The sequence below is a fragment of the Nanorana parkeri genome, unplaced genomic scaffold (assembly GCF_000935625.1).
Source record: "Nanorana parkeri isolate BGI_ZX_2015 unplaced genomic scaffold, ASM93562v1 scaffold1032, whole genome shotgun sequence".
NCBI lineage: Eukaryota > Metazoa > Chordata > Amphibia > Anura > Dicroglossidae > Nanorana > Nanorana parkeri.
This window is the reverse complement of record NW_017307300.1, coordinates 129,782-143,118: the sequence shown is the minus strand read 5'-3', so window position 1 is coordinate 143,118 and position 13,337 is coordinate 129,782. Positions and strand designations below refer to the sequence as shown.

The 13,337-nt window shown below is 39.0% G+C and overlaps 1 protein-coding gene across 1 annotated transcript in view; it reads right to left on the bottom strand.

The window, feature by feature from the left end:
* KCTD16 (potassium channel tetramerization domain containing 16) overlaps positions 1-3,577 on the bottom strand; it is a 261,317-nt gene extending 257,740 nt beyond the window's left edge. Inside the window, exons 1-2 of the mRNA XM_018567344.1 lie at positions 2,918-3,577; positions 1,473-2,591 (exon numbers count right to left, since the gene is read on the bottom strand). Coding sequence (XP_018422846.1) covers positions 1,473-2,304 — 832 coding nt within the window. The 5' untranslated portion in view covers positions 2,305-2,591; positions 2,918-3,577. The remainder of the gene's footprint in view (positions 1-1,472; positions 2,592-2,917) is intronic.
* Positions 3,578-13,337: the final 9,760 nt, after the last annotated feature.

Sequence of the window (13,337 nt, the reverse complement as noted above, 5' to 3'; positions counted from 1 at the left end):
AATAATAATAATAAATAAAACAAGTCCTTATGCTAACATCAGCTGCTTAAAAGGAAAAGTAAATATATATATATATTTTTTTTTTTTCTTAAAAACAGATACTATTTAACATTTAAAGGACAGCCACACTTACATCCCTTACAGGTTCAGGACCCCTACTCTATTGCAAAATTCAACAGGACAAACCCATGATTTGCTGTGTTCCCTAGACAGCAAGTTTACATTGGCAGGAATTCTGCTGGAAAAAAGGACATGGTACATTAAATATTTTATTCCATTCATCTGAATATGAAAGCACGGTGTTAATAAACACCATTTAAATAAGCTTCCTAGGATATTAGCTCTCTATTAAGAAACAGTGGTTTTACTTTTGTCATTGCCTTGAAAGCGGCAGAACTAATTTAGCAAGATTCCCAAGAGTCTGCTGTATGTGATCTTGGACAGAGCACATTTTCATCTGAAAGAAAAATGACACTAAAAACTCAATATACTTTTTATGCTTTGGTTAACCACAAACATATTCCTTACAAAGCAGATGAGTGTAAACACACGCTAGCAATAATTTTATACTCATCTTTTCTTTCTTTTATATTACTAGCAAGATACTAACTAACCCCAATAACCAAAAAGAACAATATTCTGCCAAAGAGCTTACATTCCAAAAAAAGTACAAACATACCTAATGTAACACAGGCAATGCCAGCATGCAAGTCTCTGAATTGCTTACATAATTGCATAGATAAAAGATGTACACACTTGTTCCAAACAGATAACTAATCCAGAAGCCCATCTTCCCTGCAGCTAACTTTCTCTATAAACATGCACTGAACAAGTGCCCCATTATATAAATGTGTAAGCCAAGTGCTGAAAATGTATTTCTAAGTATCCAACATGAAAGGAGAGCAAATCAAAAGATTTACAGCCTCCTCTAATCCCATCCCAGCATCTCCCCTTCTTTTAGCTGTAAATGCTTAGCTACTGTGTGACAATGACATCCTGTTGATTTATAAAGTCAGACACAGCAGTGAGCTCCATTCCAGTAAAACTTCTCCTGGCCTCTGGTGCCACCTAGCCACAGTATTGCAATCCCACTATCATAAAATTCAGCACCAAATGCTAATAGTACAAACCATGCTTTTATCATGACAATCCTCAAGCAGAGGGAATACTCTGTGCGTGAGATGACATCACTTTATATGTGGCTCTGTAAGCCAGAGTCTAATACTATGTACCACTGCACCTTGTCAGTTTTTTAGACATGTATATATACATCATATTCCTACATCGTTGACATCAAGCCAGAAAGTATAAAGGGACTAACTATTAAGTAGCAATGTATAGTAACCCGTGGCAACCAGTGATCATCTTTGTCATTCTAACTGCTCTAGAATAATTGAAATCTGACAGGTTGCTATGGGTTACTGCACAGAAAATAAAACGTTGTTTCAATCCAGAGTTTTACTGGTACTTACTGTAAAAAACGTATTCTGTGTAACTGGACCAGATCTTGTCATCAGTGTACTGATTAACGAATGAAGCTGTTACTGATGAGTTGCAAGCCACCATTTGGAATCCACATTCTGACAGCATGTCAAAGGCTCTCTCTAGATGTTTGAACTTGAGATAAAACCTGGAGGTGTATTTTTCTGGGGCTCGGTCTGGATCCCTGCTTTCATTAAGCGTTTCTCCAAAAACCTCTTTGGCTAGAGAGATTCGGCCACAAACAAGAATTCTTGGAACTCTCCGAAACTTGGCGTCTGCTTGGCTTTCTCGACCCATGGTGCAAGATCCTCGGTAACCAATAGTAATGAAGCCCCATTTCTTATCTGAAGGCATTAAAGATGATGATGGACATATTCTGGTTTCACTACCTTGGGAGGCTTCTTCAAAGTCACTGTGGCAGTAATCATCTGGGCTTTGTTTCACTTCATCAGGTGCTAAGAGTTTTACTAGTTCTGGCAGTAGAAAGTATTCCGCTTCTCTTTTCAATCGCCCTTTTTCTGGAAAGTGATCTGGCAAGACCACCTGCCGGTCCCTGAGATAGTCAAGTACATACCGGAATAGGAACCCATCTCGATCAATAAAGAATCGTCCTTTGACATCTTTGGCCAGGTCATTTATAGAGTCTCTTTTGCAGGTGAACATTTTCCATAGCAGTGAATGGGGTACACTGGTTAAGGTCGAGTGACGTGTAAAGTAAACTTGCCCTCCAACATTTAATTCAATTACCTCTGGGAAAGATTGAAAAACAGCCCCTTGGTCTCTAGGTGGGGCATAAGTTCTGCAGTTTCCACTCAGTGCCATTTGTGCTTGATAGATGCTCCTAGCTACAGTACAAACAGTTCATGAATTGTAAAATGGGAATGAAGAACTGCAATGTAGATCCCCAAAGTGCAAGAATTCGCTTCTCAGTCTTGAATTTGTAATCATGAAGTCAATTGCAAGTGAGCATCAGCTTATAGATTAGTTTGTGGAACTTTTAAGACCAGTTTCACCGGAGTGATAACTTCCTAAAAAAATATATAAAATGTGTGCATCACTCTGAGCCCACTGAATGCAAGGTCATGCTGTATGTACAGACATTTTAAAATCTGGAAAAAAAAAGAAAATCATTAGTAAAGTTAGGAAGCCTAACAATCATTGAAATACATCAGGACATATAGCAATTTGAACACAGTATTTTTTTACATAGTTATCTATATAGTTATATTTCTAGATGTTATGATAGCAAACATACAGACTACGTTCATATACCTCATGCTGATTTTATGTACTTTACACCAGACAAAAACTGCATTTTAAAAAACAGAAATGCAATTCAAATGCATAGCAATGCCATATGTTCTCTTTTCCATAAGCTACAATTATGGGATGCTAGTTCTATGCCATAGTACATTACAGAAAACAGTTACAATACCTGAGTTGCATAATCCTTCCTCGATGAAAAAAGGAGGTCATTTTATATAAACACAAGTACAAATCAATATAAAAATACTAATTAACAAAAGTCTCAGAAAGCGGTTGCTCTTATCAAGTGTAGAGAGTTATCGACTCCTGGGTGGCAGCACAGTGACGAATTTTCAGATGTAGCGATCGGCAGATAAAATGCACACTGAAAAAAAAGACTAGCTTGTTATTAAAGGGAAAAAAAAAATATTACTCCAGATGGGATGCTGCCTTTTAAATGCTTTCCACAAAACTCTCAGCCAGACTGCATGGGGAAGGATTTACGTTTGATACTCCAAGTTCCAACAGGAACACAGAGGTTAGCATACTTCCAGGTAGGCTGATAGAAAAAAAAAAGAAAGGACGGGAGCAGCCAGAGCAAGCAGCAATAGGAGTAGAAGCAGAAGCAGCTGATATTCAGCTGTGGGTGCTCTGGTGCTTGGTTGCTGAGCCTGCTCTAGCTGCTGAGCTGGGTGGATCCACAGTTCCCAGGGCTGTTCTGAGATGGTGCTATTTCAGCAGTGCAGGGAAGAAACCAACCAGGGAAATAACTATTACATCATCTTAAAGGAATATAGCTGCTGGAGAAGAATAAAAGAGCAGAGGATGTATTTAAGAGCAGCACCGTGTTTAGAGTCAGGCTTGCTTTAAACAGGTAAACGCCAATCCTCTGCAAGCCTAAAAATTGTAAAGCACTGTTTAAGCTGTCCCTTTCCCAAGGGTGTTTTAGCCTATTAACCTCCATTCAAATGATCACATCAAGCATTGATTCTAATTGGTTATGCTGATGCAGATCACAGCAATTAAAGACAAAGCTTCATGAGCAATTATAGTTTTACCTCTCTAATAGCAAATAGCACACATATTGTCATCTGGGAGACACTTAGCAGTATTTAAAGTTGTCATCTGTTCATCTTTTTATTGCTTACCGTTTTAATTTCCTCTATACATATTGTGTACGACAGATCTCTAACCATCCAGAATAGGGAACAGAAAAAGCCCCCCTGGCACTTCCATCAGGGATAATTTAGTACGCTGATCATGATCAATTATTTTTTAACACCAGTTCAAACCGGGACAATGTATAATGCTAAAGCAGAGATTAGAAGCCATTAGCACCACAGTTGCAACTTAGTTTAGTAATTAGCCGAGCACTGCGAGAGATGTATTCTAGTAGCAGCTGCAATGTCTGCCAAATTTAATCTCATTTCAGCTAAAATACATAACTCTCTGCAAAACGTGTGCATTTATAAAAAAAAGACATTTCCTTTCTTAAAAACAAAAATTCAATGAATCTATAATATAACTGATTTAAAAAAACAAGGTGTTAAAGGCATCTCCATATAACACTGAAAAAGTAGTTTGGGACAGAGCACATGAATCTAGAATATTCACAGCGCATTGGCTGCATTGTGATATTGCTTTTTTAAAGAGGAACTCCAGGAATTAACAAAATTAACCCCCACACTGCACAGGTTAACTGCTCATTTTGTTCTATGGGCTGGAATAAAAAGGTGTACTCACCCCATCCCCAGTCTTGCAGCAGTCAGTGCTCTCTTCTCTCCCTTATGCTCTGCGTCCTCACATCTAATGCAGGTGAATGGACTTGCATTAGACATGATGATGTCAGCCCACCAGAGCCAGAGGAAAAAGAGGCTTTGGGGACCAGTCTCGCAGCCAGGCAGGATCGAGGATCAGGTTAGTATATCTTCTTTAATCCAGCCCCTGGACAAAAAAATCTAAATGTGGGTTAGTCTATCCATTAATATACTTGTGTTGTTTTACTAAAGGAGTTGTGACTCAAAATATCAAGCAAAAATTCCCTCCAATTATCCCATCATGTGAAAAGAACCTGCACGCGATCGGGTATTTAAAGTGAACAGGAAATTGCTTTCTACGGGATTGGATAATTGAAGTGAATATTCACACAACTGTTCTGTGAGTGAAGATTCCCAACTCTAATTCAGCCTCATTATACTTCACCATTTTGAATGAAATTGTATCTTGACTTTATTCATAGTTGGTGCTATGTCTGTTATTTTTCAAATTTCTATAACAGACAAAGCTACCCAGCAATAGTGGCAGAAAGAGGGTTGAGATACACCATTTAACACTGACAGGGGGGCTTACAGTAGTCAGGTTTTATTGATATAGTTAAAACCTTTATCCCAAAAGGAACAAACATGTCACTGCAACTTCTTAAAAAGTGTTAGTTGAAGTTAGGACTTAATTTGTTAGTCACTTATGTAAAACCTATCCAAATCTACTAGTCCAGTTAACACTACCCCCTCCAGGGGATGACCAAGGGTGGCTACACCACTCCTCCATAGATACAATGAAGGACTGAGCGTAGCCCTCCTAAGGCAGGAAGTGTGTTGTGTTGTGTTGTGACTGGCTGGATCACTGGGTGAAAATAAAGGAAAAAATGATAACGAATACAGCCCCCACATCTATGGAATGGTAAACTGCAATGCATTACATTTTTTCTTTTGGGTTTTGATACACTTTAAACCCAGGTCTACCCTTGGCAGTGTTAAGTGTACACTGTCAAGGTATTATATTTGAGAGATACACATACCTTGCTTATAATTGTTGGATTAATAGCCCTGTATTTTGCCATGTGCTGATGTATCTGAAGTAATGATTTTAATGCTTTTATGGGTTAGGGGGCTTATATATTTTGGAGTAACAAAATAACAAATACTGTTTGAACTTTATTAAACTTTGGGGTTTACCATGTGCAGTCTTAAAGCCCATCTGTGGGCACAAATAAAATCAAACCCAATTGGGTGTAAAAAAAAGTGTTTATCTAAATAACGTGTGCTAAACATTTGCTGGTGCCAAAATGTATCATGCAAAAACTCATGCACTAAAACAAATCTCAAAGCTAAAGTACTCTGAAGTGGGCGAAGACAGCTTTTGGGTCAATCACGCCAAGTCCTAAATAGAAGCTATACAGTTTTTCTATTTTTTTTTAAGAAGCAAAAAGTTGTTAAGAAATCACCTTTTCTTACCTTTGTTAAATAAACACTGTTTCTTACCCTTCTTCCCATGACCACGAAGCTCCACTTTATTTGATGTTAGATAGATATTAAATACATGACAAAAGGATTCATAGAGCATCATGGCTAAAGGGACAACACAGCCATGTGACTGCCCTAACCAAGGAGAATCTTTCTGAGCTGAAACTTGGTCCCAGAAGTAAGAATCACTTCTCATTGGTAAGCAAGTTATTGTGAATGCCCTGCCCAATGAGAATCTTTCTAAACCAGTACCAGGTCCTGGAAGTAAGAAGCACTTCTCATTGGTTAGCGTGGTACTGTGTTGGTGCTGACCAATGAGTGTTCTCCATTTGCGAGCATTATGATAATTACAGACTGCAGAGCTGTGAAATGCAGTGTATGGAGTACAAACCACTACGTGAGGACATCACACAGCTAGGTGCAGAAGAGGAATGATCAGCAGATCCAGAGTTGTAGGCTAATAATTTCATTTATGAATCTCTACTTTTCCTGTAAATGGTGAGCCTGGTCCAATCATCCCACCTCCAATTGAGGAAGCCTATCACACTAAAGGATCAATAGAAAAACTGGGGGGTATTAACTAAAGCCACAACATTTCATTTTGCATGAAATAGAGAGGGTTCCCTTAACTTTCTGTTTTGCTGACACATCAGGAAGTAAGAGGAAATCTCTTTGAGTGAGGGAAATGCCCTATTCGACAGTCGTAACTGCAACTGTCTCTATAAGAGGATTCCCCCTCTATTCCTGTTCTAGTGGCAACTCAAAATTTAGCTTTATTCTTCACTATAAGTCCTAGTGACAATGCTCTATCAACAAATTGAAAGAATGCATCTACCCAATGGGCACATACATAAAAACCTGACACCAATTACCACTCTATCCAAAACTAAAATAAAAATGTTGGCTTTAGATACACTTTAAGATCCACCTATACATTCAGCAGGCTATATCACTGGTCCTACTGATGGTTTTGAGGTGCAGTTGTCACTGAATGCAAAGTTTGAATTGTCCAGTTTTGTGACAAGTTTACATCATGCACACACATCTTTATGGTCACATTTATGCCACCCCAGCTATTCCTATTTTTTCAAGAAGAAATATGGTAAGCAGCACATTCCCTTATGAGAACACTAGAGCTTTTAAGTTGATTTGCTTCAGTGCATGCAAAAGCAGTTGGTGGTTGAAAAACCAAAGTTCTATTAGTATGACAGAAGGAGGAAAGCCATTTATTTTTCCAGACACACAAGACTGGGGCAAATGACAGCTAATGAAACCGCTAATATGCTCCAGTGTCTTAATAGAACCATGGGTTGCAGACATCCTGTTCTGTGGCTTGAGGTTAAGCAGTTGACCAGTAATTCTCACCCTGGATAAGCCCAAATGTTTACTAAAAATAAAGTCACAAACATTAAACATCATCAAACTGCATAATGGTATAGTTATTTACAGTTCATTGTCTATATTTAGAAATTACCTTGATTTTATTTCAGACTACATGTTGGCAGATTAAACTAAAAACTAACTCTGTTTCATTTTATATTCATTAAAGATATAACATGTATTATGTATTCCTTTATGAAAATGAGCATAATTGAAAAATATTCAGCAGTCATACTTAAAAAAAGTGTCTTTACATGCAGTATTCTACATATGTGCCTCAAAAATGTAATTTGCAGCATGCAGTACATCAAGCCTGATTCATCTATTGTCAGTGCACCAACTGGTAACTATGCAGTAATTGCTACATACATTAGTTATTGTTTGATCGTAAGCTATACTTATACTGCATCTCAATTATTATCCATTTAAAATGAGTATTGTGCTGAAGGTGGGACTCTGAGAAACTACAAGTATGAAAAAATAGATTATTGGCATGTTACAATATTCAGAAACAGTAAACCTACAGTCAAGTGACTTTGCCAAGACACGAGATTCTGGGACAATTATATCATCGTTGTGCTGCAGCAGGAAGAGGCATTTCCTTGGTCTTCTCTTCCCCAGTGATCTGACTGCTGCATTGTAAATTTGCTGGAATTGGCAAGGTAAGAGGCAGCAGCAAGGAACTCACCTGTATCAAATGAGTCAGCATCTCAGTCCAGGAAGTAGCTGCTAACCCTAAATATGAACAAAGATGGTGTCACTACAGAGTAAACAGATAAAGTCATTGTCATTGTGACCTATGTGATAGGTAATACATACCAGTAAGTGTCAGAATTACACACTACTTAGCATAACATGTGCCTAACATGAAAACATACCGTATTTCTGATCGTAGGTCCATTTTAAAATGAAGGAGAAGCACAAGCATTTGCTGAGCTGTCCAGCGCTGAACTTGTGTTTTTACAAGATCAACATCGAATCGTAAATGTTTTTGACCGATTTATATTATTAAAGAGAGATATTTAACAATGAACCAACAAATATGGACCAAACACATAGCCTATGGTCTAACATTCCTATTCTTAGATAGCCCACAAGCATGTGGTCCCCCTACTACATTGATCCTAGCCTGTATACCTGTCAATATCCAGCTGGGGTTGTAAGTGGAAAGGGGCCACAATAGCCATTAAAAAAACATTTAGGGCTTGTTTCCAGTCTGCGCATCTACCGCACTGTCCCATGCCCGAACGCAAGGGATTGCATACCTAATTTCTACTTGCGTTCTGGGATGGGAGGTGGCGTGGCAGTGCCATTCAAGTCAATGGCACTGCAGACACGACCCCCACCCGCATTATGATTGGCCGCACAGGTACGCATAGTAATAAAATGCCCTGCATTCCAGTGCAGTGCGATCGCAAAAAATAGTGCATGCACAATTTTGGTGGTACTTAATGGTACTTGCAATCAACCTGGTTCTGAAGGGCACTGGGTCCTTCCTCACCTTCTCTGGTTCTAAAGAGGAGGTCCAGGAATTGGGTTTATTTGTAGCTTACCTGCACCCAACAGTAAGATGTCAAGCTTCTGTAATGCTAGAGTGTATTTAGAAATAATACAAAAAAGTGAGTATGTCAGTGAATAAATGGACCCCATTACCAATTTACTAAAGTTCATAAAGTACCAGCCCCCAGAGTCTATAACTCCAGTGTGCACTGTGCACCTGTGAGTTTCCACAAGGGAACTGTAGATATTACTAATCTTGAAGAACACATCAGCAATTTAACTGCACTGATATAGTTACATAGTTAGTTAGATTGACAAAAGACACAAGCTCATCGAGTTCAACCCAGATTGTTTTAAATTACCCTACAAGGCTGATCTCTGTTATCACATCCATTGGTTGGATGTGGGTATCTAGGGAAATTTGCTTGTGCTAGCTAACATGAGCCATCTGTATCTTCATCGGGGTCCCACCTGACTTTAATTGACACTTCCAAGGACTTGAACATGACATAGGGAAGGAAGTGTTAAGCAGGAGAACCTTATATACACCAATGAACCCTAACACACAGGCATGAAAGTACCTCCCCTTTTATGGTATCATTAAGAAACTGGTTGGATGGAAATATACTAATAGGCAGTACATTTGCTTTTAGACTGTTAAACAGTTACCAACAAAGACATTTCCAGGGACACAGGCATGTTGAGCTGATGTAACTATGTTCATTTTGCACCATACATCCTACGAGCATCACAAAGCACCGAATGCCCAATTTCACTGTGCTAACAAAATTAGATGCAAAATACTTTTTTATATCTTTACAACTCCTTGTCAATAAATATAAATGTAAACGCTTACAGCTGATTAACAAATAAAGAGTTTATAATCTTAAAATATTATAATCTAATAATTTATAATATAATCTAACTAAAAAACTATGAAATATTTCCAAAAGAAAAATGCTCCAGGGACAGATTTTCAAATATTTTTCTATGCTTTCAGATCAGCAACAGTTTACAACTATGTCACTCCAAATAGAACCCCATAATAGGTCTTTCTATATGCAAATGCTTAAAAAGACACCATAACTTTGCCCATGCAAGGCAAAATGATAGTGTTTGTGCAAAGGGCCCCCGACCCCCTTATACTCAGCTTACCTGTGCTCCCCTCAAGCCCCTTGGTTCTCCTCAGCCATCAATAAAATTGTCTGCATAGGCAACCCAGGAGAATGGTGAAATCACTCCTCCGTTCATGTGACAGTGCTTATGCCTTGTCATTGGCTGTTAGGCCTGGGCACTGTCCCAGGAGAGCAGGTCACATGCTACAGCTACTGTTGGTCTAACATAATCACCTTCAGTTAACATCTAAAGACAAATAAACTACCTTTGTATAAACATTAACTGAAACCTTGCAATTATGTAGTAAATCTTTCACAAAGGGTAAAAGCTGATCGTGCAATAATCAATATCAAATATGAGCCCTGGACTTACATGACCTATGACCCGTTTCTCCTATTACTTACGGTATTTAGCATGGTTATAAAAATGATAATACAATTGGCTATCAAGGCTGATTATTATTTTTTTTAAGTTTTTTATTGATAAAAAAATGTAACATATGTGAAGAATACTCCGATTAAAAAAAATTGTCTTTCAAATGGATCAGTTGTTTCTCTAATGATGAATATTGTCTGTGCAGCTGTGCTCATTAACTAATCTGATCACACTTTGTGTATGCTACACTTATGGCCCATTTACATTATTGTGGTGAATTGTGGTGCACCACAACATCTGTGTGTTGCTTTTCCATTCAAAACCAATGGCAGCACAATTAATATAACGCGCATTGCCACGCATTACCACAGTGCACCAAATGTTAGGAAAAATTAGACAGCATACTGCCTATGGTTGTCCCAGGACCATATACAACACAGGGAAGCAATATGTTATCCAAATATATGATAGAAAGTAATATACAGTCATTGGACTAACTTTTAATCCTGGTACCACATTCCTAGTTGTAGCCTATCATAGTTACATAGTATTTGGGGTTGAATAAAGACATACGTCCATCAAGTCCAACCCATATAGGTCCACGCATCATCCCATTCTTAGGGATACTGGTATCCCTGGATATTACGGTCCATCAAGAAATTGTCCAAACGTTTCTTGAACAAATCTACACTCTTGGCTGAAATCACTGTTGATGGCAGTGAGTTCCAATCCTTAGCCGCTCTTACTGTAAAACCATAACCATATTCAGCAAAATATAGGGCTTTAAACCTACCAAAGTTCCAAAATAACTTAAACAACATAAACTGTATAAGAAGTACAGACATTTATTTATGTTCAAATAAAATATTTATAAAATCACAGATTTTGGAAATGCATGTGTCCAAATATGTGATATCTTCATATTCTTCTGAATCAATTAGAACTCTTTATTGGTAAGCAATTCTAATTCAATATGCCGGCCGATACATGTGGAATGAGACCACTTCTAAACACGTTTCCCAAATATTAAAATCGGCTTCTTCAGGGGAAAGAAAGGGGGTAGTAGATCTACAAAATCATCAATAAATACATTTAGCACTGTACAAATGCCACGAGAATCATGTTTATGTACTTAACCAGTTAGGCACGCAATCCAACTGTGCCCAACATGTGGGGGGAGGAGTGCAGGGGAAACAAAGATCCTGTCACATTAGTATGAACACCCCGTGTAAATACATATCATAAAGCTATATTTTTACACAACAAACAAAATATCCATTGCTTATTTATATAATGTCTGTCCTAGTCTTCGGATATAAAACAATGTGCATAGAGAGTTAATCAATAAACTGCATCAAGGCAGCCAAAGAGAAATTCATAAATAAGATGGTTATATTGAATTCCCTTAGATAATTGTTACATAAAGATGATATAGGGTAGAATTTACAACTATAGACATCCAAAAGAGTCACCCAGCTTAGTATCCCAGTTATGAGCTATCACTTTGGACAAGCTCAAAGTTAGCGCTGCACAACCTCAAGATGAATGGGGCAGCAGGATTCCCTCAGTGGTTTGGGAAGGAGACTGGATCTTTTATATTCCCCACGACGATGCCTAGCAAAAGGTGTCATCTGTGAGGTCACACAGGGCAAGGGCTGGAATTCTAGATATGCACTTCACACTGCCAATGTGTTACTTAGAAGCAATAGCCAGTGGCTCCACCCTTACCCTTTTCATCAATTATATATATATATATATATATATAATATAGGGGTGGTGAAGGCTAATCATTTTTAACCTGCATCTTTTAGGGAGCCTGTCAGTATTCTTTGATAAGTTTTAAAAAAGATGATGCACTTAGCTCAGGATAACTGGTCCAAGCAGCTCATGAATGTTGGGCATAAGATATGTATCCCCAAACTCAACATCATTCAGTTAACTACAATTCAGAATCATGTTCCCCAACACGGAATCATGGAACCTACAAAGCTGTTGTGGGGCCATAATAGCTTGTAACAAGCAACACCAAGCAGCATTTATGGTCCTGCCATCAGCTTTGAATTAACCCAGCTTGTGGCTACAACTGTTCTCCTTGCTAATGAAATCAGCTATTTTTTCAACAAATAACCTTAATGCCTGTGCCCAGCCTTTGGAATTGTATTTTATGCCTATTGTTGGTGGCAGATAAATCACTATCTATGGGGTCTATTCACTAAGCTGCCGAAGGATCTAGCAGTGGCTTAGGCTGATCCTTCGGCCCCAGGACCCCTTCGGTTCAGTAGAACCGAAGGGCTGCTGTACGGGCTATTCACTATAGCCCGTACAGCTCCCGAAGTTGGCCGAGCAGCTCAGTCGAGCAGAAGGCATATGCCTGTGAAAGCCGAAAGCTGGCCGAGCGGTCGGCCATTGGCCGACCGACAGCCTGCTTCTGACAGCTGGGCTGAGCCAGCCGTCATCTTATGGCTGGCTCCGGCCACTTGCACAGAGATCAGAACCAGGAACGCCATCTGTCATTACTCTCCCGGGTGCTCTGGGAGTCTAATACGGCTCCCGGCCGCCCGGGAGAGAAACCCTTTCTCCCAGAAAGGTTCACTCTAATCGATCGAGCAGAGTAAACCGTTCCCTGCTCATTTTTTTTTTCTTCTGACATCGGAGCCATTGGCAGCCGTCAGAATAAAAAAAATCACCATAGGAATGCATAGCTAGATTCCTATTGGCTATTTCAATTTGCAATAGTCGATAGCAAACTAGCCATTGCACCCGCCCACTGCTGCTGTCAATCAGCAGAGGGGGCCTGCAGTTCTCCATCAGGTCCCCCTCTGGTGATTGACAGCAGCAGAGGGCGGGTGCAATAGCTAGTTTGCTATTGGCTATTGCAAAGTAAAATAGCCAATAGGAATCTAGCTATGCATTCCTATGGTGTTTTATTTTTTATTAATTTTTTTTGAAGGCAGCAGAACCGCCCGGCCAATAGAAAACAGTTGGGCGGAGCTAGCT